Source organism: Lathamus discolor, chromosome 4, assembly GCF_037157495.1.
Source record: "Lathamus discolor isolate bLatDis1 chromosome 4, bLatDis1.hap1, whole genome shotgun sequence".
Classification (NCBI taxonomy): domain Eukaryota; kingdom Metazoa; phylum Chordata; class Aves; order Psittaciformes; family Psittacidae; genus Lathamus; species Lathamus discolor.
This window is the reverse complement of record NC_088887.1, coordinates 120,391,678-120,414,175: the sequence shown is the minus strand read 5'-3', so window position 1 is coordinate 120,414,175 and position 22,498 is coordinate 120,391,678. Positions and strand designations below refer to the sequence as shown.

At 43.0% G+C, this 22,498-nt stretch overlaps 1 protein-coding gene across 1 annotated transcript in view; it reads left to right on the top strand.

Annotated features, from left to right (window-relative positions):
* Positions 1-22,498, top strand: part of PRCP (prolylcarboxypeptidase) — a 30,767-nt gene that overhangs the window by 5,074 nt on the left and 3,195 nt on the right. The window contains exons 2-8 of the mRNA XM_065678806.1: positions 13,870-14,010; positions 15,105-15,206; positions 15,531-15,712; positions 16,401-16,558; positions 17,903-18,075; positions 18,677-18,841; positions 19,004-19,191. Of these exons, the coding sequence (XP_065534878.1) occupies positions 13,870-14,010; positions 15,105-15,206; positions 15,531-15,712; positions 16,401-16,558; positions 17,903-18,075; positions 18,677-18,841; positions 19,004-19,191 (1,109 nt within the window). The remainder of the gene's footprint in view (positions 1-13,869; positions 14,011-15,104; positions 15,207-15,530; positions 15,713-16,400; positions 16,559-17,902; positions 18,076-18,676; positions 18,842-19,003; positions 19,192-22,498) is intronic.

Sequence of the window (22,498 nt, the reverse complement as noted above, 5' to 3'; positions counted from 1 at the left end):
ATCAAATTAATCAAAACTAAGGATGCAGTTTTCCTCTGAAACTAATGTCGCATTGGTTGTATTCAACAAGAAGAAAGTTTGCAGTTGTAGAACAAGATGTTGGGCTTGGAGCAACCTGATCTAGTGGAAGGTGTCCCTGCCTGTGGCAGGGGGTTGGAACCAGATGAGCTTTAAGGTCGCTTCCAACCCAAACCAACCTGCAATCCTATGATTTTCCAGTATTTGTCATTTTCACTGTTATGTGTAAATGAGTGTCACATAAACAATATGTACAACACTTATGTATATGCTCCTTTAATGCTAATGGAGTATTTTTCAGCTGTGAGCCTTTTAATTCTGGTTAGCAGCTTTTTCAGCATCTCATTGTGACTCAGAATAGCAGCAGATGTCGGGAATGGTTAAGGTGGGTTTGTTTCTCATGCCTGGCACCACAATACGGTAGCACTTTTAACTTCTGGTGGAGGAAAAAACAAAGTGCTTTTTACAGAAGCCCCTTGGTACCAATTAAAAGTTATCGCAGTGCTTAGAGAAGAAGTGATGCTGATGTTTGTCTCTGAGGTGAATTACTTGGAATATGTTTTACTCATCAAGTAGCACCGGAGTACTTGGCAGCTCTTACTCTGTGATTTCATAGTGTGATTTCAAACAGGAGCTGTAAGCTATAAACCATGTCTATAAGCAGAAACAATAGCTCTTACTCAGTGGACAGGAAAAGGGGGAAGTACTTGTTAAAGCTTGTCAGTGAATTCTTATTTTTATGCACTACTTATCTGTGGGTCACAAAGCAGACACTGGCCTCTCAAATTAAGCAGGAAACAATTTCCTCACAACTTCCTTCAAGTGAGCAGTTAATACTAGAGACTACAAAAAGCATCAGTGATCACTACTCTCTGAAAATAAGCAGTTTTAATCTCATTAGCTTTAACCATTAAAAGCTGTAATGTGCCACAGATTCCTGGTGGACTGTCTTGATTCAAGTCTGTTCCAGGGCCTCACCACCTTCACAATAAGGAACTTCTTTCTGTCCTACAAGGTGTTGGCCGATGGCTTTTAGCAGTGTCTGTGTAGTTGAAGGACTGAACAATAAACAGAACTCACATGGCTGAAGTAGCAGGCTGTTTGCAAGCTGCATGTGGATGAGATAAATCCTGTTAACTTCATTGAAGTTATTTGGACTTCTACCAAATTCTTGTGAGCTTCTGATGGGCTGTGGGCTGCATCAAAAGGAGCATGACCAGCAGGTTGAAGGAGGTGATCCTGCCCCTCTACTCTGCTCTTGTGAGACCCCACTTGGAGCACTGTGTGCAGTTCTGGTGTCCTCAACATAAAAAGGACATGGAGCTGTTGGAACAAGTCTGGAGGAGGCCACGAGGATGATCACGGGGGCTGGAGCACCTCCCATATGAAGATAGGCTGAGAAAGTTGGGGCTGTTCAGCCTGAAGAAGAGAAGGTTGCGTGGAGACCTCATAGCAGCTTCCAGTAACTGAAGGGGGTACAAGGATGCTGGGAGGGACTCTTCATCAGCGACTGTAGTGATAAGACAAGGGAGAACAGGTTTAAATTTGAACAGAAGACGTTCAGGTTAGATATAATGAAGAAGTCCTTCCCTGTGAGGGTGATGAGGCCCTGGCACAAGCTGCTCTGAGAAGCTGTGGCTGTTCCATCCCTGATGTTGTTTAAGGCCAGGCTGGACAGAGCCTTGGGCGGCATGGCCCATGACAGGGGGTTGGGACTGGATGATCTGAAGGTCCTTGCCAACCCAAACCATTTTATGAGTCTATGAATCTAAGTTTTAGATCTTAAATGACCTCTTCTTTTTGAGGGTGGCGGGTAGGAAGGAAAATGAAATTCAACACGGAATTTCTTGCTAGTGTGTTCTGTATTGGGTTCCTCATCTGACTTTGAGGAGATCAAGGGCAGCCAACAGCATAAGAAGCTGTACACTATGCCGATAATGTTATGCTAAATTGGTGAGAGCCAGGAGGTCACACTTGATTATTTCACCTTAAATCTTTTAAAAATTGAAGAAATACCTTGCCTTTATTTCATGCCTCCTGGAATATTTAGATTTTATACCTAAAGCAGTGAAATTTGTAAGGCATTTAAAGGGGCTGTACTCGGTCCGTATACCTGCAAAATGGTTCATTTCTTTGTTTTCCAGGCATGTGAATTCAGAGAATGAAATATGGACAGAACAATGGGAATTGCCTTTCTCAGCACAGTCAGTACCTACCATCCTCCCTGCCTGTGGTGTAGGGAGATAATTCTATTTTATTTACATTTTTAGTTGCTATCTCCTATGCCTTAGTTCAGCCCAAGTGTGCAGGGAGTATTCTCTGATACTCAGCACTGGGACAGTGTCACTGCCAAGTGTCATTAGTACTGTCAGTTGTGCTGTGTGTGCCTGCTGTTCTCTAAACACAGATAATGAGCAAAGAACAAAACTTCTGATCCTTTTGGGCTGTTGTTTCTATCTTCAAATTGGCATAATGGCTTTCTCCGTATCTGAAGGGGGCCTACATGGATACTGGAGAGGTATTCTTTGTCAGGGAATGTAGCGATAGGTCAAGGGGTAACTGGTTTAAACTTAGACAGGGGAGATTTAGGTTAGATATAAGGAGGAAATTCTTTACTGTGAGGATGCTGAGGCACTGGAATGGGTTGCCCAAACAAGTGATGAATGCTCCATCCCTGGGAGTGTTCAAGGCCAGGCTGGACAGAGCCTTGGGTGACATGGTGTAGTGTGAGGTGTCCCTGCCCATGGCAGAGGGTTGGAACTGGATGATCTTAAGGTTCATTCTAATCCAAACCATTCTGTGATCCTGTGATTCCCTTCTACAGCCAACGTACAGAGCTTATGTACAAGCTTACCCTTGTGTCAGCTTAAAGTGAGAATGATTAGGTGAAGATTATCTGGAAGAGCTTTTTATAGAGGAATATCTGATAATTATGTCTCCCAAAGAGGAGAGGGTTCGCTGAAAGACCTGCATGGGATGTGAGCGTGCAGAGGGCTATGATCCTGTGCACTAGCTTCTCCCTCTGACTGCTGATACAGACACTTGATGGTGCCTTTCCTTTCATTCATAATTTATTTAGTTTGCTCCCAAAGGGAGTAAGTTTTCTTGCATTGAGAGCAAAAAAAACTTTCTATAAAGCATCTGTAAGGGGACTTAGTGTGAAAAAAACTAGTCGGAGGTAGCCTTAGATGGTAGTTTCCATGCAGGAGCTTCCTTTCAAGACAACAGGAACAGAAAGTGATGGGCATCAGTCCCTTTGACTTCAGCAGGGCTTGGACTGAGGCCAGACTGAACTAGAGGAAGTGGGTGAAAGCAGAACTAGCATTAACACACCATTTCATTTATACTTCAAAGCAGCAGCTTGCTTTGCTCCACTGTGTGACTCCCTTAAAGCAGAATCTTCTGCAGAAGCTGCTCAGAAACACATGCTGGTATGCTGGAAGTGCTGGTTTTGCCACAGTGCTTACTATACAATGATACATGGCCATACAGTTATCAGTCCTGCAAGGCGCTGATGCTGGAGGGGAATGTAGACTTCCTTCAACCCCTGAGCAGGAGCTCCTGTCCTACAAGATGATGGCAAATGGCTTTTAGTAATGTCTGTGGAGTTGTTCAGAGGCTGTTCTGAACAGGGCAGTACATAACAAAATGCTCTTGCCTATTTTTCAGTGAAAAGGGAAAATGGGAATAGAACAATCTATTGGGATGAGAAAACTGTTGCTTTGCTATGAGAACATCTGGGATGTGTCTCATTCTGGCTGCTGGTGTAAAGACCTATCTGTGTTTGCTACAGCTTTTCAGCCACTGGAGAACTGTTGGAATGGTTGTGACAAGAGACCTGGATGTTTCTATTGTAAAGTAGAACAGTCTGTAGAACAGCTTTTTGCCCATAGGGAGTCATGGATATTATTTCCCTGCTGGTCTCCCTATCATCCTGTCTGCTAAAGCCCTGGAGCCCTGCAAGCAGGCAGTTGTTCGTCAATGATCAGAGCTGTTGCAAGCTCACAAAGCAGCAGTTGCTAGGTGGTATTTTCACTGTTGCATAAGGCCTGGGTGACTAATTGCTGCTGTAATACTTTGTTTTCCAAAATGCTCCCCCCCAGTGCTCATCAGAATTGGGGGCTATTAAATAACTGATCCACAGTGGCACATGTAAAATCCCTGGCACTGGACCTCATGGAGGTATTAAGTGCTTTTGAATACAAACAAATTGCCACCAAGCTTTTGCCATTTTGCCTTTAATTAGAAGAATATCCATATGGATGACAGGACAGTTTTCCTGTTTGCTTTTACTACATGGGTCTCTTCCTTGGATCCGCTATCTTGAGGGATTAGCTGTAGAGAATAAACCATAAATAACAGTGATTGAACTAAAGCTGGGAGAATGATAGAACAGAGCAAATTGCTTTGTAGCTCTGAAAAGCTGAAGGAAAACAATTGCAACTTGAGTTGATCCTTTAAAAATATGTGGTAAAGTAGAAAGTTGTGGCCCTGTTTTTTGGCAGGGGTGAAGATGTTTTAAATATTTGACTGTGTCAAAATATTGCTTCGAATCTGAAATGCTTTTCTTCCTCACATCTTTGTTAGACTGAGGAAGCCTTTCAAATGAAAACCATTTTGGTCAGAGAAGATCAAACTTACCTCCTAAAGCCCTTAGTTTGAACAATTAGCCCCACTCAGAGCTATAGGACTCTCGGCAAAACTGGAATGTTTTAATACTGTTTAACCTGTGACATACTGAAGGTTCATGTCAAACTTTTTCCTCTCCTCTGAAGTTAATCCTCCAAATGTGATGGATTTGTAATTCAATCTGGAAGGCAGATGGAAAACATGACAGGCCTTTGCCTGTTAAGGGTCTGAGAGACCTTTCATATGGATGATTGTACTTTTGCAGGTGTAGTGTGTCTTCATGCTTATTTCACCCTTGGGAGATAACACATTTTAGGCAATACTGGTTTGTTCCTAGGCCTTGTCCCATCCCTTGTCTTGTGGAAGAATTTCCTCAGGCCAATAATGCCTTAAATGGAAGCATCAGTGATGTGAATATTTGGTATGTTCATCACATCACTGTGATGCTTGTTGAGAATGTGGTACTCCAGGGCAGCCTTGGATGCAGCGATCACGAGATGGTCAAATTTGAGATCCCCAGGACAGTGAGAAGAGCGTGTAGCAAGCTCACTGCCCTGGACTTCAAAAGAGCAGACTTTGGCCTCTTCCGGAGCCTGCTTAGTAAGGTTCCATGGGATACAGCCCTGGAGGGCAGGGGGGCCCACGACTGTTGGTTGATATTCAAGGATCACCTGCTACAAGCTCACGAGTGCTGCGATGATTAGGGGACTGGAGCACCTCCCGTATGAAGATAGGTTGAGGAAGTTGGGGCTGTTCAGCCTGGAGAAGAGAAGGCTGTGTGGAGACCTCATAGCAGCCTTCCAGTAGCTGAAGGGGGCCTATAGGGATGCTGGGGAGGGACTCTTCGTCAGGGACTGTAGTGACAGGACAAGGGGTAATGGGTTAAAACTTAAACAGGGGAAGTTTAGATTGGATATAAGGAGGAAGTTCTTTCCTGTTAGGGTGGTGAGGCACTGGAATGGGTTGCCCAGGGAGGTTGTGAGTGCTCCATCCCTGGCAGTGTTCAAGGCCAGGTTGGATGAAGCCTTGTGTGGGATGGTTTAGTGTGAGGTGTCCCTGCCTATGGCAGGGGGTTGGAACTAGATGATCTTGAGGTCCTTGCCAACCCTAACTATTCTATGATTCTATACTACTTATCACTATAGTAGTTTGTAGCTGGTTGCTTCTCAGCTCCATGCATCTCCATTGCTTGGAGAAAGCAGAGTGGCAGGAAAATGGAGAGTGTGGTTAAGGAGTGTCAGCAGTAAAGCTGATCAAAGCAATTCCTGCCATCTCCTGCCTTCATCACTCATTCTCTCCTTTCTGCTGGAGCTCTGCAGCACTCAAATGAGATAGAAAATGTCAGGAAGGCCTGTGGGACATCTTGGACTGTCCTTCGACTGGGGGAGCTTGAACAAGGAGTTGCGTCTTTGCTGTGACTGCTGCAGGATTTTACAGCCTAAGCAAAGCCTAAATGGTGTTTATGGACTTCATTTGTGCATGGTAAGCAGAAGCTGGAGTTTCAGTTGCAGCACACAACTACTAATGGCTTGTGGAAGTTGAAACTGGTTTGTTTATGTTCTCCTCATTAGCTGCTTCGGTTTCCAACATAAAAATAACATTTCATCATACACTGTTTGTTTCTGACAGGGCCTGACCCGAGTAGGCTGGTGCTTTCCTACAGCATATCCTGGAGCTGTTTAAATGTCCTTTGGTCTTTGCAAGTGCCTTGTCCAAACTCTGTGACTCAGGATGGGGGGTAGAGTTCCTGTCTGAGGCTTTCCTTGTCAGTGCTTTTAATCACTGAAGTGATAAATGAGTGCTAAAAGCAGACTTCCTTAAACAGTTGTAACCTCCCAAGGGCAGGTAACACAGTTTCTGCAGAATAAAAGAGGTAAAATACATGAAGCTGGATTCTGGTACAAGGCCAGTGTGTTCCTAAGGACATAGTCACAGTAAGAGATCCCTCCATTACAAGGATCTGTTTGTTTTGGGGAGCATGTTTGGCTCTAAGCTAATTCCAACCAAGTTAAAACTGGCAGCAATTGCTCTAGACTATCTCTAGTAGAATAGAAGTTGGAATCGATGAACAGGCAAAACCCATGGGTATTGTTATGTCTGGATGTTTTATTAAAAGTGAGAAATCTAGTGACCAAAACCTCTGAATTAATGGGGAGCAAAGAAGATCACAATGATATAGTCCACCTCTTCCAGTTTTCTCAATGTATAGGACTTTCAAGTTAGTGGGTTAACATGATGCAAGAAGGTGCAGTTTACATCTCCCTGCTCTTCCACAGAGCATCCTGTGATTATGCATTCTGACAGACTTATGCTAATCTTCAGTCTCTGCTGTCCCTTGTGCAAGTATCAGCTTAGAAAGCAAGGAAACACCTTGTTCCTTGCATTTAAAAAGATAAACAAAAGCTAACCTTGATTTTTCTTCTTCTTTGCTCATTTATACTGAAGAAAAACTGGGAGAATCTTACCAGCTGTCAGTGAAATGAAGCTTCTGTCCTTGGCAGGCTGTGATACACATGAATGTGTCATAGGAAGAAAGAAAGCAACAAGAAGAGTGTCAGAGATGGAGACTGTTTCTAAACCTGAATTTTATTTAGCTTTTATTTCTGGTTTTGTCTCCCTTGCTATGCAGACATAGATAGTGTGCAAGTTTGGGGTTTTTTTAGTGGTACTTTACTGCTGCGCTGGGCTTTATGAGCTGGAACAGGTTGCCCTGAGAAGTGGTAAATGCGCCATCCCTGGCAGTGTTCAAAGCCAGGTTGGACAGAGCCTTGGGTGATACGGTCTAGAGTGAGGTGTCCCTGCCCAGGGCAGGGGGTTGGAACTGGATGATCTTAAGGTCCTTTCCAACCCAAACCATTCTGTGATTCTATGACTATTTCATATGTGTAGTGGTAACTTGCAACAATAGTCCCTGCCCTCATGGACTTGCAATTGACATGGAGGAAGCAAAGATTATAAGAGGAAGCTAAATCAATAGTAAGTAGGCTGGAGTTCCACAGCCTGTCAGGAGTAAAACCAGGAATAGCAACACATCAGTGAAATCCCAAAGAGGCTGGAGCCCACGCTGCTGTGCATATACAGGAGGATATCCTCAGACTATCCTGTATCTTCCTGTCCTCAGGAAATAATTCAGACAGGATGAGCACTCAAAACAACTCTGAGTGTGTGGAGGGGCGGAGCATGACTCTTAAAATCCCCTGGCTTGATTTCACATGGAATATCCAAGTTTGGGAATATAAAACTATTGAGTAGAGGACTGAAATTCAAGGTGTGGCAGCGAGGCTTTCAGATACTCCCAGTCTTGCAGAAACTCAAAAGCATAAAACCATCAAGAGCTGGTTTACCACCTCTAATGACATGAAATGCTTTGGTTAGAAGCTACCCTGTGAATTATAGTCTATTTCTGTAAAGACTTGGGTTTACTGTCTTACCTCTGCAATCACTAATGACCTTAAGGTGCTGCTGAGAAGGAAGTAGGTTTTAGGCCACATGTCCTGTTTTGTCTTTATACTTTGCTCATTGCCATAGTTCCTGAATACTTCCAGGAGTATATTAAGCAGGCCAACATCTGTACAATAACATCTGTTGTGCTTTTTCTGTCTTCTCCCCAGGGAAGATGTGCGGCAGAGTGGCTTGCTTTATTTTAAATGGGCTTCAAAAACAACAAAAACATTAAAAAAAAAACCCCAATCCTGAGATAAGTCATCTTTGAGCTCAACAAAAGCACAATACGTGGCACATAAAAGGTAAAGTCAAGGCCATGTGCCATGTATTCCCAGCAGAAGGCAGCATGATGGGTTCCAGTGTGGGTTTAAGTGGACCAGTCTGGAGCAGGCTCCTAATCTTGAGCTGCACTTCACTGTAGACAGTTTCTCTGAGCTAAAGGATCAAAGCTGCTGAGCTGTGTCTTCAGTCTGGAGCTCTCTTCAGCCTTTGGATGCAGTGTCTCATGCTGCCTTCTGCCTATTTAACCCAACTCTGAGTGCAGTTCTCAGCAGCCACGCTTTGGGTAGTGGCTGCAGTCTTCCATCTGGAGCTGGCTGCTGCTTAAGCAATCTGTTGTGTGTATGTCTGTAGTTTCCCCAAATGCTTTGTGAGTCTTTGAACTCAAAAGATGTGCAGGGAAATGCAGGGTCATTCCTTTTTATAATCAAAAAACGTTCATGAATTATCTTTATACATGGAACTGAACAACCTTTGTCTCACAGCTGTAGGTCTCCAGAGTATTGTCATCCTGCCTACCACAGCTGACAGAAGCTTCATAGAATCACAGCATGGTTTGGATTGGACTGGACCTTAAAGCTCATCCAGCAGGGACTCCTTCCACTAGAGCAGGTTGCTCCAAGCCCCTGTGTCCAGCCTGGCCTTGAGCACTGCCAGGGATGGGGCAGCCTCAGCTTCTCTGGGCACCCTGTGCCAGTGCCTCAGCACCCTCACAGGGAAGAGCTTCTGCCTAAGAGCTCATCTCAGTCTCCCCTCTGTCAGTTTAAAACCATTCCCCCTTGTCCTGGCCCTACATTTGAGATTTTTGTAGGCCCCTTTCTTGTTTCCTTTAAGCTTACACATGGTTTATTACTTTCAGTACTCCTTTATTAGTCATAGAATGACTCTTTGTATCAATGTTTTATGTACATCATACTTTCATTTGTAAAACATTGCTGTTGTACGTGTGCTGATGACCGTACTTTCTTCTAACCAAACTTCTGTTTACAGGACCTTAACACTTTAGGCAGTGTAACTGGTTTGGATTAGTCCTAGAATAGTTTATTTTTGGAATGGAACTTTATATGTCATCTGGTCCAACCTCCCACTCCAAGCTGTGCCCATTTCAAAATCACATTAGGTTGCTCAGGACCTTGTACTTCGTTCTGACATCCTGGCAATAACTGTTATTATGAGTATTGTAATTAGAACAACCTCATCTATGCTCATACACCTTTACTATTGTTACTACTAACCAATACATAAGGGATTATAAATGAGGACTAAACTGCTGTTTTCTTTTGTTATTGTGGTCTGCTCTAATTAAGTCTGGTTGCAAAAGTCAGTGCTGGTTTCTTACTCCTTTGCATAAGTGTGGAGGAGAGATCTTCTGGTTCATCTTTTGAATGAAATTTGACTTAAATCACATAGGTATTTTTAGCTTTAAGTTGTAAAATGTACTTTAGACATTTTCAGGGGTTTATTATCTGTTTGCATACCTGCTCCACAAAGGATGGTGAAAGGAAGCGCTTGTTGAATGAGAACCAGCAGCTCCCATAGAATCACAGACTGGTTTGGGTTGGAAAAGACCTTAACATCACCTAGTTCCAACCCCATACTGCCATACTCGGCCTTGTGCTCCTTCAGGCTATACAGCAGCTCCATCTGCTGTTCTTGAGCTGCAGCTTTCCCTCTGTGGCCAAACCTTTGTATTGATTCTTGTGCTTCTTCACTTTGTATGTGCTCTGACTTAGTACACTTTCAAACAGATTTTACTCTTGTGAGGAGATATTAATTGGACACCTCCAAAACTGTGTTTTGATGTTCTGGATTCAAAATATCCTTGAGTTGCCTGGCAATGACCAGCAGTTGTGACATCTCCCTCTTTTCCTGACTGCTTCATCACTTCAGGGGCTTTTTTCTAGTAGTATTGTGTGTCTTACCCTTGCAAAGACAAGTTACTACAAGCTGTGAAGCTTCATCATCTAGCAGTAAAGGAGTTCCTGCTCTTCCGTTGAGTAATAGGTACTTGTGACTTTTTCTTCTGGAGAAGTCTGGACTTGTGCTGCTTGGGGTTTTATACAGGTTCGTAGTTTGTGTTACGAATATGATGAACAGAGGCAGTTCAGCTGCAGTGAAGCTATCAATAGTTTACATTTTGAGGGAGAAATGGGAAAGAAGATGGCAGCGAGTGAGTCTACAGTGTGACTCAGGGTGAAGATGGAGAAGCGTGACACTGTGGTCAATGTGGTTACTAAAACCATCAAAGAAAACTTAAATTCCTGTACTTTTCTCTCCCTCCCTATTAAGAGGCAGACTCAACAGAGAATTGTGATTTGGGGTTTGTTTCGTGGGAGTACACTGACATCCCGTCACGAGGAAACTGTGTTAAAACATATCTCTAACTATATAAATTAGTATATAAAATTAACTATCACTTGGAAAGATGTATTCCTATTGGAATAGTACTGTCCTAACTTGCTAGCTCTTATGGAATAGGAGCAGTAAGATGGGCTTTAGAATCTGCTGTGCACAATACCCCACTGAAGCATCCTTTTGACACCAGGCTGAGTTTATTATCTATTAAATTACTCTGTTTTTTTCCTCCTTATGTTCCCCCTTCCATTGTATCATATAATCATAGAATAGTATGTTTGGGTTTTGTCTGTTGCATATTAAATCTGCCTTCACTGAGAATGCCTTGGTACATATCTTTGCAGTCCATGAGAGTTAAATGCTTTTTGTAGTCTTGTAGTTGGTGCTGTGGCTTCAGGCAGGAAGGCTGTAGAATCAAGTTTTAAAGCTAAATGCGTAGTTTAGATGTGTCCTGTCTGCCTTTTATGGACTCATGAGCCTGTTTTTTCCTGTCTCTGGCTAGCAGTCTAACCAGGAAAGTTAAATAGGAAAAGAAACTTCTCCCCTTTACAAGCAGACCTGGAACAAAAGATGTATTAGTTGTACCTCTGATAGTGTTGGAGTTTAATAAACTGTACTGTGGTTTTTATTGGAGGTGCCTTATCCAGTCCCTTGTCTTTAACTGTTGCAAGGTCTTATGACCAAAGACTTCTGGTTGCTGACCTTGTTCCGCCTTTCTGCATCTAATCACTCTTATGCCTGATGTAGAAAGTGAAACGAAAACTGATAAATGTGCAAATTAAAAAGAAGCAGGTGAGTTGTCAAGGTAAAATAAGCCCAGCATGTGTTGTCAGCACTTCTCAGTGACAGAGGTCTTAAATATGTGCATGAGAACATCATCACTTACTTAGCAGTAAGTAGTATATGGTCCCACTGAGCAAAACTGTAGAACATACATAAATAGGTTTTATCTGGTTATGGAAGCAGTCACTGACATAAGCTCATTCAGGGTGAAGACCTTGTCTCTTCTATCTGTCAAGGCCATGCATGGACCTTTGGCTGTGCCTGCTGCTCTGCTAGCAGTGAGCAGCTCTCACTTCAGCCTGAGAGTGAGTAAGCTGTGGGAGTCTGGAAAAGACACATCACAGCAGATTGTGTTTCTTAAGTTCCTGTGCTCCTTGTGACCCCAAAACAAGTATAAGTACATGGCTTGGAGTACTGGATCCTGTAGGTTGAGAGTTAGGCTTTCCTGAGCTGGTTGGAGGAACCTGCCTAGCATTTGGGTCATCATAGAATCACAGAGTGGTTTGGGTTGGAAGATCATCCAGTTCCACAGGCAGGGACACCTTCCACTACAGCAGCTTGCTCCAAGCCCCATGTCCAACCTGGCCTTGAACACTGCCAAGGATGGGGCAGCCACAGCTTCTCTGGGCACCCTGTGCCAGCGCCTCAGCACCCTCACAAGGAAGAGCTTCTGCCTAAGAGCTCATCTCAGTCTCCCCTCTGGCAGGTTAAAGCCATTCCCCTTGGCCTGTCCCTACAGGCCCTTGTCCAAAGCCCCTCTCCAGGTTTCTTGTAGCCCCTTTAGGCACTGGAAGCTACTCTAACGTGTCCCTGGAGCCATCTCTTCCTGAGGCTGCACCAGCCCAGCTCTCTCAGCCTGGCTTCAGTGCTCCAGCCCTTGCAGCATCTCCGTGGCCTCCTCTGGACTCGTTCCAACAGCTCCATGTCCTCCTTATGTTGTTGCCCCAGAGCCAAACACAGGACTGCAGTGGGGTCTCATGAGAGTGCAGCAGAGGAGAGAATTCCCTCCCTCAGGCTGCTGCTCACGCTCTGGGGATGCAGCCCAGCACACTGTCACTGCACTAACAGTGCACTAACAGCTACTGCTGGAATTTGTGTGTGTTTTACTACTTTTTAATACTTACTTGTAGATGTTCTTAAAACAGGAAATGTGCAAAGTCGGTTCCTGGAGCATCTGAGAGATTTAGCAGAGGTGTTGATTTAAAGGCAAATGGGTGATCAGAGCTCTTCAAGCCAGCAGATGTCAGGCTGTTACTGCCAGCAGGAAGCTGGAAGGAAAAGATGATGCTCTGTGCTTACAAGTCAGATTGGGAAGCTAGAGCTCACCTTCAGCTGCTGAATAGAAGTAATGATGGTTTATGAATACATGGTAACTAAACAGGGTAGTTCTTCTGGACTAGTTTTATGTTTTGGTTTAGTTTTTATAGTAAAAGCCTGTGTGGGTATTTCAGGCTTTTATGCCCATGCAGGGAGTTACCTGGTAAAAGCAACTGAAACTCTCCAGTATGGATGCACACTTAGAGAAGGGGATAGTGCATATCGAGTGGGATAGCGCATACAAAGCAGTGCAAACTGACCTGAACTGAAATTGAATTTCTGATGAGGGTATAAAGGTGATGCTGTGGGGTTTGGTTAGGTGCTATGTGTGGGCTTGCAGTGTTTGTAAGGCAGTGGAAAGAATTGGGGAGGGTATGTGGATTAGTGAAAATGCAAGGAGAGGAGGAGAAGCCTTCCACAAAAGTATCTGAACAAGCACAAGAACTACAGAGAATTAGTGTGTTTTCTAATAATAATAATAATTACCAAACCAAAATCCCACCCACTTCCTAACAGGAATCTGTTTAAATTTGAACCTTATGCCGGAAGAGGAGAGAAGAAGGTGGTGTTGGGGTTTTTGTTTGCTTATTTTGGTTTGCTTTGGGTGTTTTTATACATAAGGCTAGTAAGGGATTTTCCTAAGACTTAAAACATTGCAAGACAATAACTCTTTTACTTGTTGACAGAGTTGTGTTTACATCAGATACTTTGTGACCCTTCAGCAGATATATCTGATTGCCAAAGTATATTTAAGGTAGCTCATATTAAGTATGATGCTATGAAAAAGGCATGGATTTAGTGTTTACTGGCTGAAAATAGCATTTCTCCTTCAGCACAGGCACCTGTAATTTTGGCTGCTTTTCTTTGTAAAGCAGGAGAATTTTAATGTATTAGAAATACAAATGAATTCAATGCCGTAATGATTTTTATCTTTGTAGAACTTCTTTTTGTCTTTATTTTCTATCTGCAAAGTGGCTGTCAGCACCTCCAGTGGACTCCAGGAGCAATATCAGCTTTCTGACCCTGTTTTTTGTGTTGTTACAGGTTGATCACTTTGGATTTGATGAAGATCTTACGTTCCGGCAGCGGTATCTAATAGCAGATCAGTACTGGAGGAGAAACAATGGACCAATACTATTTTATACAGGCAATGAAGGAGACATCACCTGGTTCTGCAACAATACCGTATGTAGAAAATAGGTTCTTGAATTGCAGTCTTTCTTTCCAGTGGTGGCATACTGAAAAAATAAGGAAGAACAAGGTGACAGTGTCAGAATATCATTTAAAGAGGCGGTTGTAATGGTTATGGTTGTTATATGTGGAAGAAGCTGAACAAAAGCACAGAAAGTTTTAGGGGGTTCAGGGTCATGTTCAAAGCCTATAGAAATCAAAGGGATGTACTTGTGTTAACTTACTGGGTCAGTGAAGAAAATTTACAGAGAAACATAAGATGCTCCAAGCTAAGAATACAAAAAATTTGGACAAAATTCCACCTATCCTAGTATTTCAGAGTTCCCAAGTAAAATGGGATATTTTGTTAGGGCTTTGTCCTCTATGAGAAAAACGTGAAACGAAATGAAGGGGGCTGGAAATCAAAGATGAATGATTCTTGTTCTCTGACAAGACCTGTGAAGCATTTACTTCCCTGCCTGATACAAATACAGAATGGAGTGTGTGGGTATTTCTCACTGCTTCAAGCCAAAGTACCAGTAACACAACAGGAGGTGGCATGTGCTGAGCTGAAAGCAACCAGGGACTGCTTACATGTTGTTCTGTCAGCAGGCAATCTCTGTCTGACTCTTTCTGTAACTGGTGTAACAAGCTGCTGTCAACAAGTAATAACAAGTTGCAGTTAGTTAGGAGTTGAAAATAAGTGTGTTGCAATGCTCTAGGTTGTTGTTTACTGCCAAACAGATTGTGTGTTCTGTAATATAGCCCTAACTCAAATGCATGCTCTTCTCCTGGAGTATTTATTTCCTATGGGTTAGGCTCATGCCATAGGTGTTCTGGCTTGTGTGTGCTCGCAAAACAATACTGTTTAATATTTTTCAGCATTAAATACACATATCTTCTTTGTATGTGTCCCTGTCTCTGGGTGGATATCAGTTTTGTGTGGTTTACTTCAGTGATACTTTAAAGCCAAATTGCACTCTTTCTGATTCTATTTTGATAGTGGTGCCTTTGTAATCAAAGAATGAGTTGAAATGCACTAGACTGAAAGTAGCGACTTTGAAAAGAATTGATTTGGCTTATTTCAGTGCTTGTTTTCCTCCAACCAGGGTTTTATGTGGGATGTGGCTGAAGAACTTAATGCCATGTTGGTATTTGCTGAACATAGATATTATGGAGAATCTTTGCCATTTGGGAATGAGTCTTTCAGTGTAAGTGTTGTCTTTTGTCTTCCTTACATATTTTCTATGGAAACATAATGCTGCCTATTGTAATTCTTACCTGCGCAATGACTGTTTACCCCAGTAAGATTCAAATGTGCTAGAAGAACACAACTATTTTTGTAACTATCAATGCTAGGATAAAAAGAAAAATCGTTCTGAGATCTCCTGGCACTTTAAGGCACTTAAGACCTGCAAAGAAAATTCCATTTGTTATCAGGAACAGATTTGGAATTCTACACCTGCTTGGGGGATACAAAGGCTGCTGCTGGGAATCACTCCTGTGCTGTATGTAACCTGCTTTCTTTGTCTCAGGATTCAAAGCATCTCAATTACCTGACATCAGAACAAGCTCTGGCAGACTTTGCAGTACTCATTGGGTACTTAAAGACGACCATTGCAGGAGCCCGTGACAGCCCTGTCATAGCTATAGGAGGATCTTACGGAGGAATGCTTGCAGCCTGGTTTAGGATGAAGTACCCCCATGTGGTAGTTGGGTGAGTGTACTCATCCTGCTCAAACACAGAGCAGGCTTTTGTTACTTCCCTGCTATAAATACTACAGTGCTGGGTGAAGTACCATTGGTTTTGCACTACTTGGGAGGAAAAATTAAGTTACTTTGAGTTTGGGAAGAGGCACTGTTTGACTAATAAAGGCAACTGTAGGTCAGTGGGTACTGAATGTATTCTCAGAGCTATCTGTTAAAACAATTATTAACCCCTACTATGCACAATTATTTTTTTTTTGAGGGTCATCAAACTTCCTGGTTTTTAATCTCTTCAATGCCTTAATTCCCCTCTGGAAAACAGGAATAGCAACTCCCGTGCATTTGTCTGCTGGAGAGTAGATTTTTGTGGGCAGGGGCTCTCTTCAGTTGAGTTTGCACAATGCATTTTGAGAAAGACCTAGTTGCTAGATGAGAATGAAAAATACTGAAGCAAGTCTGAATTCCTGCATTATGTATTTACTGGTACCTTTGCACTAGTGTTGAAGACTGGGAGTCTTCAACAGCCTTTGCATGCAGGCCTGTGGAAGAGTTTTGCCACATTATAGTTAGTTTGCCTAGGACTGGGTGTTCCGAGCTGAACTGCAGATGCTACTTTGATCCTGGCTGTGGGAGGGTATAGACCAGGGGGTGGAAGCTCAATTTGCAGAGGTTCAGGATCTCTTTATGTCCCTTTGCAGAGCTCTGGCAGCCTCTGCCCCCATCTGGCAGTTTGGTGATTTGGTTCCATGTGGCACTTACTTCAGCATAGTGACCAATGATTTCAGAAAGAGTGGGACAGGCTGCGCAGAAAGTATCCGAAATTCCTGGAATGCCATTAACAACCTTTCCTTAACAGGTAAGACCTCATCAGTACTGTTTCCAAAGGGTTGTAATATTCAGGATTGTGTTGTAGAAGCACAGAATGGTTTGGGTTGGAAGGGATCTTAAAATTATCCCATTCCAACCCCCTGCCATGGGCAGGGACATCTTCCACTACAGCAGGTTGCTCCAAGCTCCTTCCAACCTGGCCGTGAACACTTAGCAGGCTTTTGTTATGGCTTTCACCAGTGTATGTATTGGGTTTTTTTGAAACTATACTTTTTAGTCCTGGAAAATGCCAAATGAATTTATTTTCTCTTTAATGTCTGCTTTGTTGGATCACAGCTTCATTCAGGCCAGGTGCAATTCAGAATCCAGGTCCAGAGATTCCTAAGGTCTGACAGGAGCTGACTCCAGATCAGAACCTCAAGGCTTGTATGCCTTTTTGGCAAAGCAGGACAGGTAGTTATTACTCTATTAAAAAAAAAAAAAAGTAGTTTAAATGCCAGCTGAGGCAACTGGGTGTAGAAGATCACTGAAATCCTTATGGATGCTGCATCCCTGTCAGTGTTCAAGGCCTAGTTCGACAGTGCCTTGGGAGACATGGTCTAGTGTGAAGTGTCCCTGCCCTTGGCAGGGGATTGGAGCTGGATGATCTTAAGGTCCTTTCCAACCAAAACCTTTCTGATTCAGTTCTCAGGACTCAGTTGGACTTGATCTCTTAAGGGTCTCTTCCAACCTAAAATGATTCCATGATTCTACAGCTACTTTAGAGAAGGTTGTAGCAAGGTGGGTGTTGATGTCCTCTCTCAAGTACCAAGCAATAGGATGAGAGGCAATGGCCTCAAGTTGCACCAGGGGAGGTTTAGATTGGATATTAGAAATATTTCTTTGCCAAAAGAGTTGTCAAGCATTGGAACAGGCTGCTCAGGGAAGTGATGGAATCACCATCCGTGGAGGTATTTAAGACATGTAGATGCGGTGCTTGGGGGCATACATTAGTGGTGGAATTGGCAATGCTGTGTTAACTGGTGGACTTAAGGTTCTTTTCCAACCCAAATGATTCTATAATTCTGGACTGCATTCACATCTAGTTTGGAACTAGCTGATCTTTAGGGTCCCTTCCAACCCAAATCATTCTATTAAGTCTGTCCTTGGTTTTTTTACGTAGTTATCTTAGCTGTGACATGCCCATACACTGAAGTATGTAGATTTTTTTCTCTTCACTTAGAGATGCTGACTAGAATCTGATCTGCTGTGCTTGAATGTATGTTGAATAATTTCTCCAGATTAGTTGTAAGTGAAACTTGCTTTTAGCAGCAACACAACTGACCCATGTGTTAATGACACAATACACTAATTGTTTTATCTCTTATTAAAGATGCAGGTTTACAGTGGCTTTCCAACACATTCCTGTTGTGCAGCCCATTAAAAAGTCCCCAGGATGCTGTTCTACTGAAAAACTGGCTGAGTGAAACATGGGTAAACTTGGCTATGGTGAACTACCCCTACAAAGCTGACTTCTTGCAGCCTCTGCCAGCTTGGCCTGTACAGGTAATTGAGAATCAGTGTCTTGTAGAATCAACTATTTGGTTTAACTAATTCCCTCCAAACCATAAAACATGCTTGGAATGGAAAACTGTGGAAGCTGTGTTCTGACCTTGTCTGTAGGGAACAAGGGAGGGATCCACTTCCTAGCTTCCACAATAAAAATGATGGAAAAGATTACACAGGGGGAGGGAAGGATAGTAAGTTTGCTTCTTGACCAGTGCAAGCTGTGCATCTTCCAACCCCAATCTATACACGGAGCTTCTTTGTTATATATTTGCATGTGTTATCTTTTATTACACAAGAGCTAAACACTTTATGATCAGTTTTAAAGTATGGAAAAGGGATTGAAAACCTTGCTGAATATTAAATTTGCACTGTTTATAAATGTTTTTAATCAGGAAGTGTAAAGTTTCAGGTTCCTCATAGTAACATCCACTATGCAAATGGATACTGCTTTTTGTGATAGTGCTTAGGGTATATCATTGCATAGAAGGATGCTGTCTGGAAGTGGACTGACTGTGTTTTGACAAGTAATTGATACCTTATCAGGTATCGTGTTTATCATTCTTTCTTGTAGATTTAGACTCCTCCTTCTCTGTTTCAGGAAGTCTGCAAGTTCTTGAAGGATCCCAGTCTCCCTGACAAGTTGTTGCTGCAGAATGTTTTCCAGGCAGTAAATTTGTACTACAATTACTCAGGAGGAGTCTCATGCTTAGATATGTCTGAGACTGCAACAAAGAATCTGGGCCAGATGGGTTGGTACTATCAGGTATGCACTCTCTCCTTTCTAAATTGCAACCCAGTGAGGTTTTTGAGCTGGAGTTCATGAGGATCGACAAGTCATTCAGCTGTCAAATGCTGTTTGAGCTTTTTTATTGAAGCACTGACAGCCTCCTGGGAATACATCTTGTTGCCCTACTCGTTCTTTCAGGCTTGCACTGAGATGGTGATGCCCATGTGCACAGATGGTGTCAATGACATGTTCGAGCCTCAGAAATGGGACTTTGATGTACTTTCAGAAGAGTGTTACAGGCTGTGGAGAGTGAGGCCTCGCCCCTCTTGGATTCTGTCTATGTATGGAGGGAAAAACATCAGTTCCCACAGCAACATCATCTTCAGGTGAGCCTTGTTTCAGCTTCAAGTGGAGTCTTCCACCAGTTAGTGGTGTCAGTGCAGAGAGCCTGCACTAAATAGCAAAAGGATCTGTCTCCAGCTGAATAAAAAATGGGCATGCTTTGTGTTGCTCTTGAGACTAATATGGTCAGTCTCTAGTGGCCAAAGAAGCCAACAAGTCACTGTGACTCTAAAAGAAAAGTCTGGGTTGGGATGCTGCCAGCTGTTTTTCTTCCCATATGGAATCCTTATCTTGTGGCCAAAGTCCAGGTTTCCCATGCTGGTAAATCCCTCTAGCTTTTCTGAAGCCAAAGCACTGTCTCTTCGACATGAAAGTCTAAATAAGCTCTGGCTTGAATGTCACAGCATCACAGTCACTGAAATTGTTGCTCTGGGTGATAGCCTTGCCGAGGGGCTGGCGTGACATTCCTCTTTCCCTTTGATACAGAAAAGAGGGAAGTAACTTGGGGAACTTTCCTGTTACTGCCAATTGCCCTTGCTTTTAGTGGTAATTTGGCAAGTTTCGTACAAAGAGATGTTCCCATTCTAGGCAGGCATATTTCTAATACAAAAGTTTGTCTGAAACACATTTGTATTGGGACAAAAAGTGAAAGAAATGTTTCAGTCTAACGCAAGCTGATTGCTTTCCACTCAGCCTTTACTTCAGCCTTCCTTATTTTTAAGGTTAAACTGTGCTTTCTTTAAATGGAGGTTCATGTAGCTGTGCTTCTGCTGTGAGGTGATACAGAGCTAAGCTAAGTACTGGCTGTTGGTCAGGATGTTGGATAGTAAGGAGGCATTTAATAAACCTATTGAAGCCTGTGCTTCAGGATTCTGACTGGCTGATTCCCCACTGTGGGCAGCTCCTGGAGATATATATATGTGTGTGTGTGTGTATATATATTCCTTTGTACTTTGGCTAAAACTGTGCAAGGCCTTTTAAAAAACCCTGCATTTATTTAAACTAGAATCAGTCTGTTGGACCTGGTAAATGGGTGAGTATTTTAAAAGCAGAAAGTCCTTACTTGAACTGGGGATTGTGCTCTGGATTTCAGCTGTTAGCCTTGGTCTGTTTGGCTCCAAAGGCCTGTTGCTTTCTTCTTGTTTGCCTCTTGCTGTTTCTCTCCCAGCAGGATATCTGCTTTAGAGTGAGAAATTCCACCCTTTTTTGGAGAACTTCTTAATAATGAAATAAAAATTGTTGGTTTAACTTATTTCCTGCAGGGTGTTCTTATTTCCAAGGCCTCACAGCTCTCTGTACAGTAGAAATCTGCTTTGTAAGCGATGGACAAGCAAACAAATCTAAATAAGTGTTTAAGAATTTATGCCAGCTGAAGGAGCTTGAAATGAGAAAAGCTTGAAAGCAATCAAATGAATGGAGCAGTGCTGTACACACAAAGCTGGGTTGTTTCTCTTCAAACAAATACATTGTCAACACTGTACATTTATATAAGAGCCTTTTATTCTTGAACACTACAGAGTGCTTTCCAGAAAATATCCCTATGTTTACCAGGGAAGGCAGCTCCCTGTGGGGTGAAAGCTTCAAGTGTCAGGCAACTTGCACAGCATCGTTGTGCAGGGAGGGGGAAAAACACTCCTTCCGAAGTGAACCAGTGTAGGATGGATTTATCCAGGATGCTTAAACTGGTGTTGTTGCTTCTCCCTCTGTGAGCAGTGCATCACTCTGCAGATTCACACTGGTGGATGGTATGTTATCAATGCAGGAATCTCCCTTCTTGGAGGTATGTGGTGTGTGAGTGGTTACTTAGCTGTAAGCAGGTATTACTTCCCTGTCCTGGGCAGCACAACCTTATTAAAACACTGGTTTGAGGGAATTGGGGTTTTCAGAACCCATTTTGCCCTTTCTCTTCCACCAATTTCCACTCTTACTGGAACACACTGTGTTCTTGGTGTGGAAGTGCTGCACAGTGGAAATGGCATTTTAACACTGTTCATGCAGGTGGTGGCAGAGAGCAGTTGGTAATCTTGTCATCAACATATTATGGTAGTCAGAGTCAGCCCAGGTTATATCAGAAAGCACAGAATTTGGTGTGTGCAGTGTGAAAACTGATGGTTTTCAGTCTGGATGGATCACAACTAGGCTGTATGTTTCAAAGTTAGGGCACCCACTTAGTTCTGCACTGGCAGGGGAGAGGGAGCAAGTGAAGGCTGTGTTTTGAGAGGTACTGGAGCTATGTGCAGAAGAGGGAGTTGTTAGGATAGGAGATGGGAATGGAGAAAAAGAAGGCAGAACAGTGCCTGGCTGAAAAGGTGAGAGGAAAAATGTTAATAAAAGGAAACTTGGCAGTTGTGGAGAGTGGGCATGTTAAGAAAGGACGCACAGACAGTGCTGCTACGATTGCTCAGAACAAGGAGAGGTTTTACACACTGGGCTGGAGGGCTGAGGAGGCTCTGAGGAGATGATAGGAAAGGGAACACTTTGCTGTGGGATAGGCAGGACCCTATTTAGGATGTCAGGGCAATATTATGAATTGAAAACAGGACTAGTGTGCTGATATTTTGCATTAGTTTCTGAAGCCCAGCTTGCCACTGCTGGAAAGGAATGGCTGACTTCTTTATTCTCTTCTATTACTTCTGTTTATACTGGGGAAACTCCTGTCCTGTAAGATGGGCAACTGAGTACTCGTGTATGCTTAGTTTAACACAAATAATCTTATTCCAGCTGGTACTGAATCATCTTACTCTGTGTAACTGTTATGGCTTAAGGTTATTTTGTGGTGAGCCCTCCTCTCAGCAAGTACCACTTCCCGACCTGCGTCAGTGCCTCTGGTGCCATCACTTGGCAGGAGCTGCAGAGGATGCAGCCAGAAGCTCCCCGAAAACCCAGAGCCAGGGCTGTTTTCTTGTGCCATGTTTTCTTTCCACATGATTGGGACCAAAAGAATCCAAGTTCATGTACGCCTTGGGTCTCTCAGCAACTCATCCCACTGTTGCCAAGGTGCTCTGCTGATTCAGGCGACCTTTTAAATCCAATGCTTTTTTGCTTCGGGCAGCTCTGGATGCTTTTTGTTCTGCAGATACAAAATGTTTCTCTTCTAAGTCATATAGAGAATCACTGAAAACAAAGAACTACAGAGATACTTGGGGGGGGTTAATGAAGAAACAAAGTATGAGTTCAGCCCTCATCAGCCTTTTGCTCTTGTTATTTCTACAAAACTCTTTTTTTTACTCATTATTTCTTTCTGTTGGTTTCTGGTGCTGCCATTGTGGTAATTTTCTTCCTGCTTATCTCTTAAGGCCCAAGGAGGTTTTAGGATCCTCCTAGAAGTTTACAGTGCCATACTACAGCCCA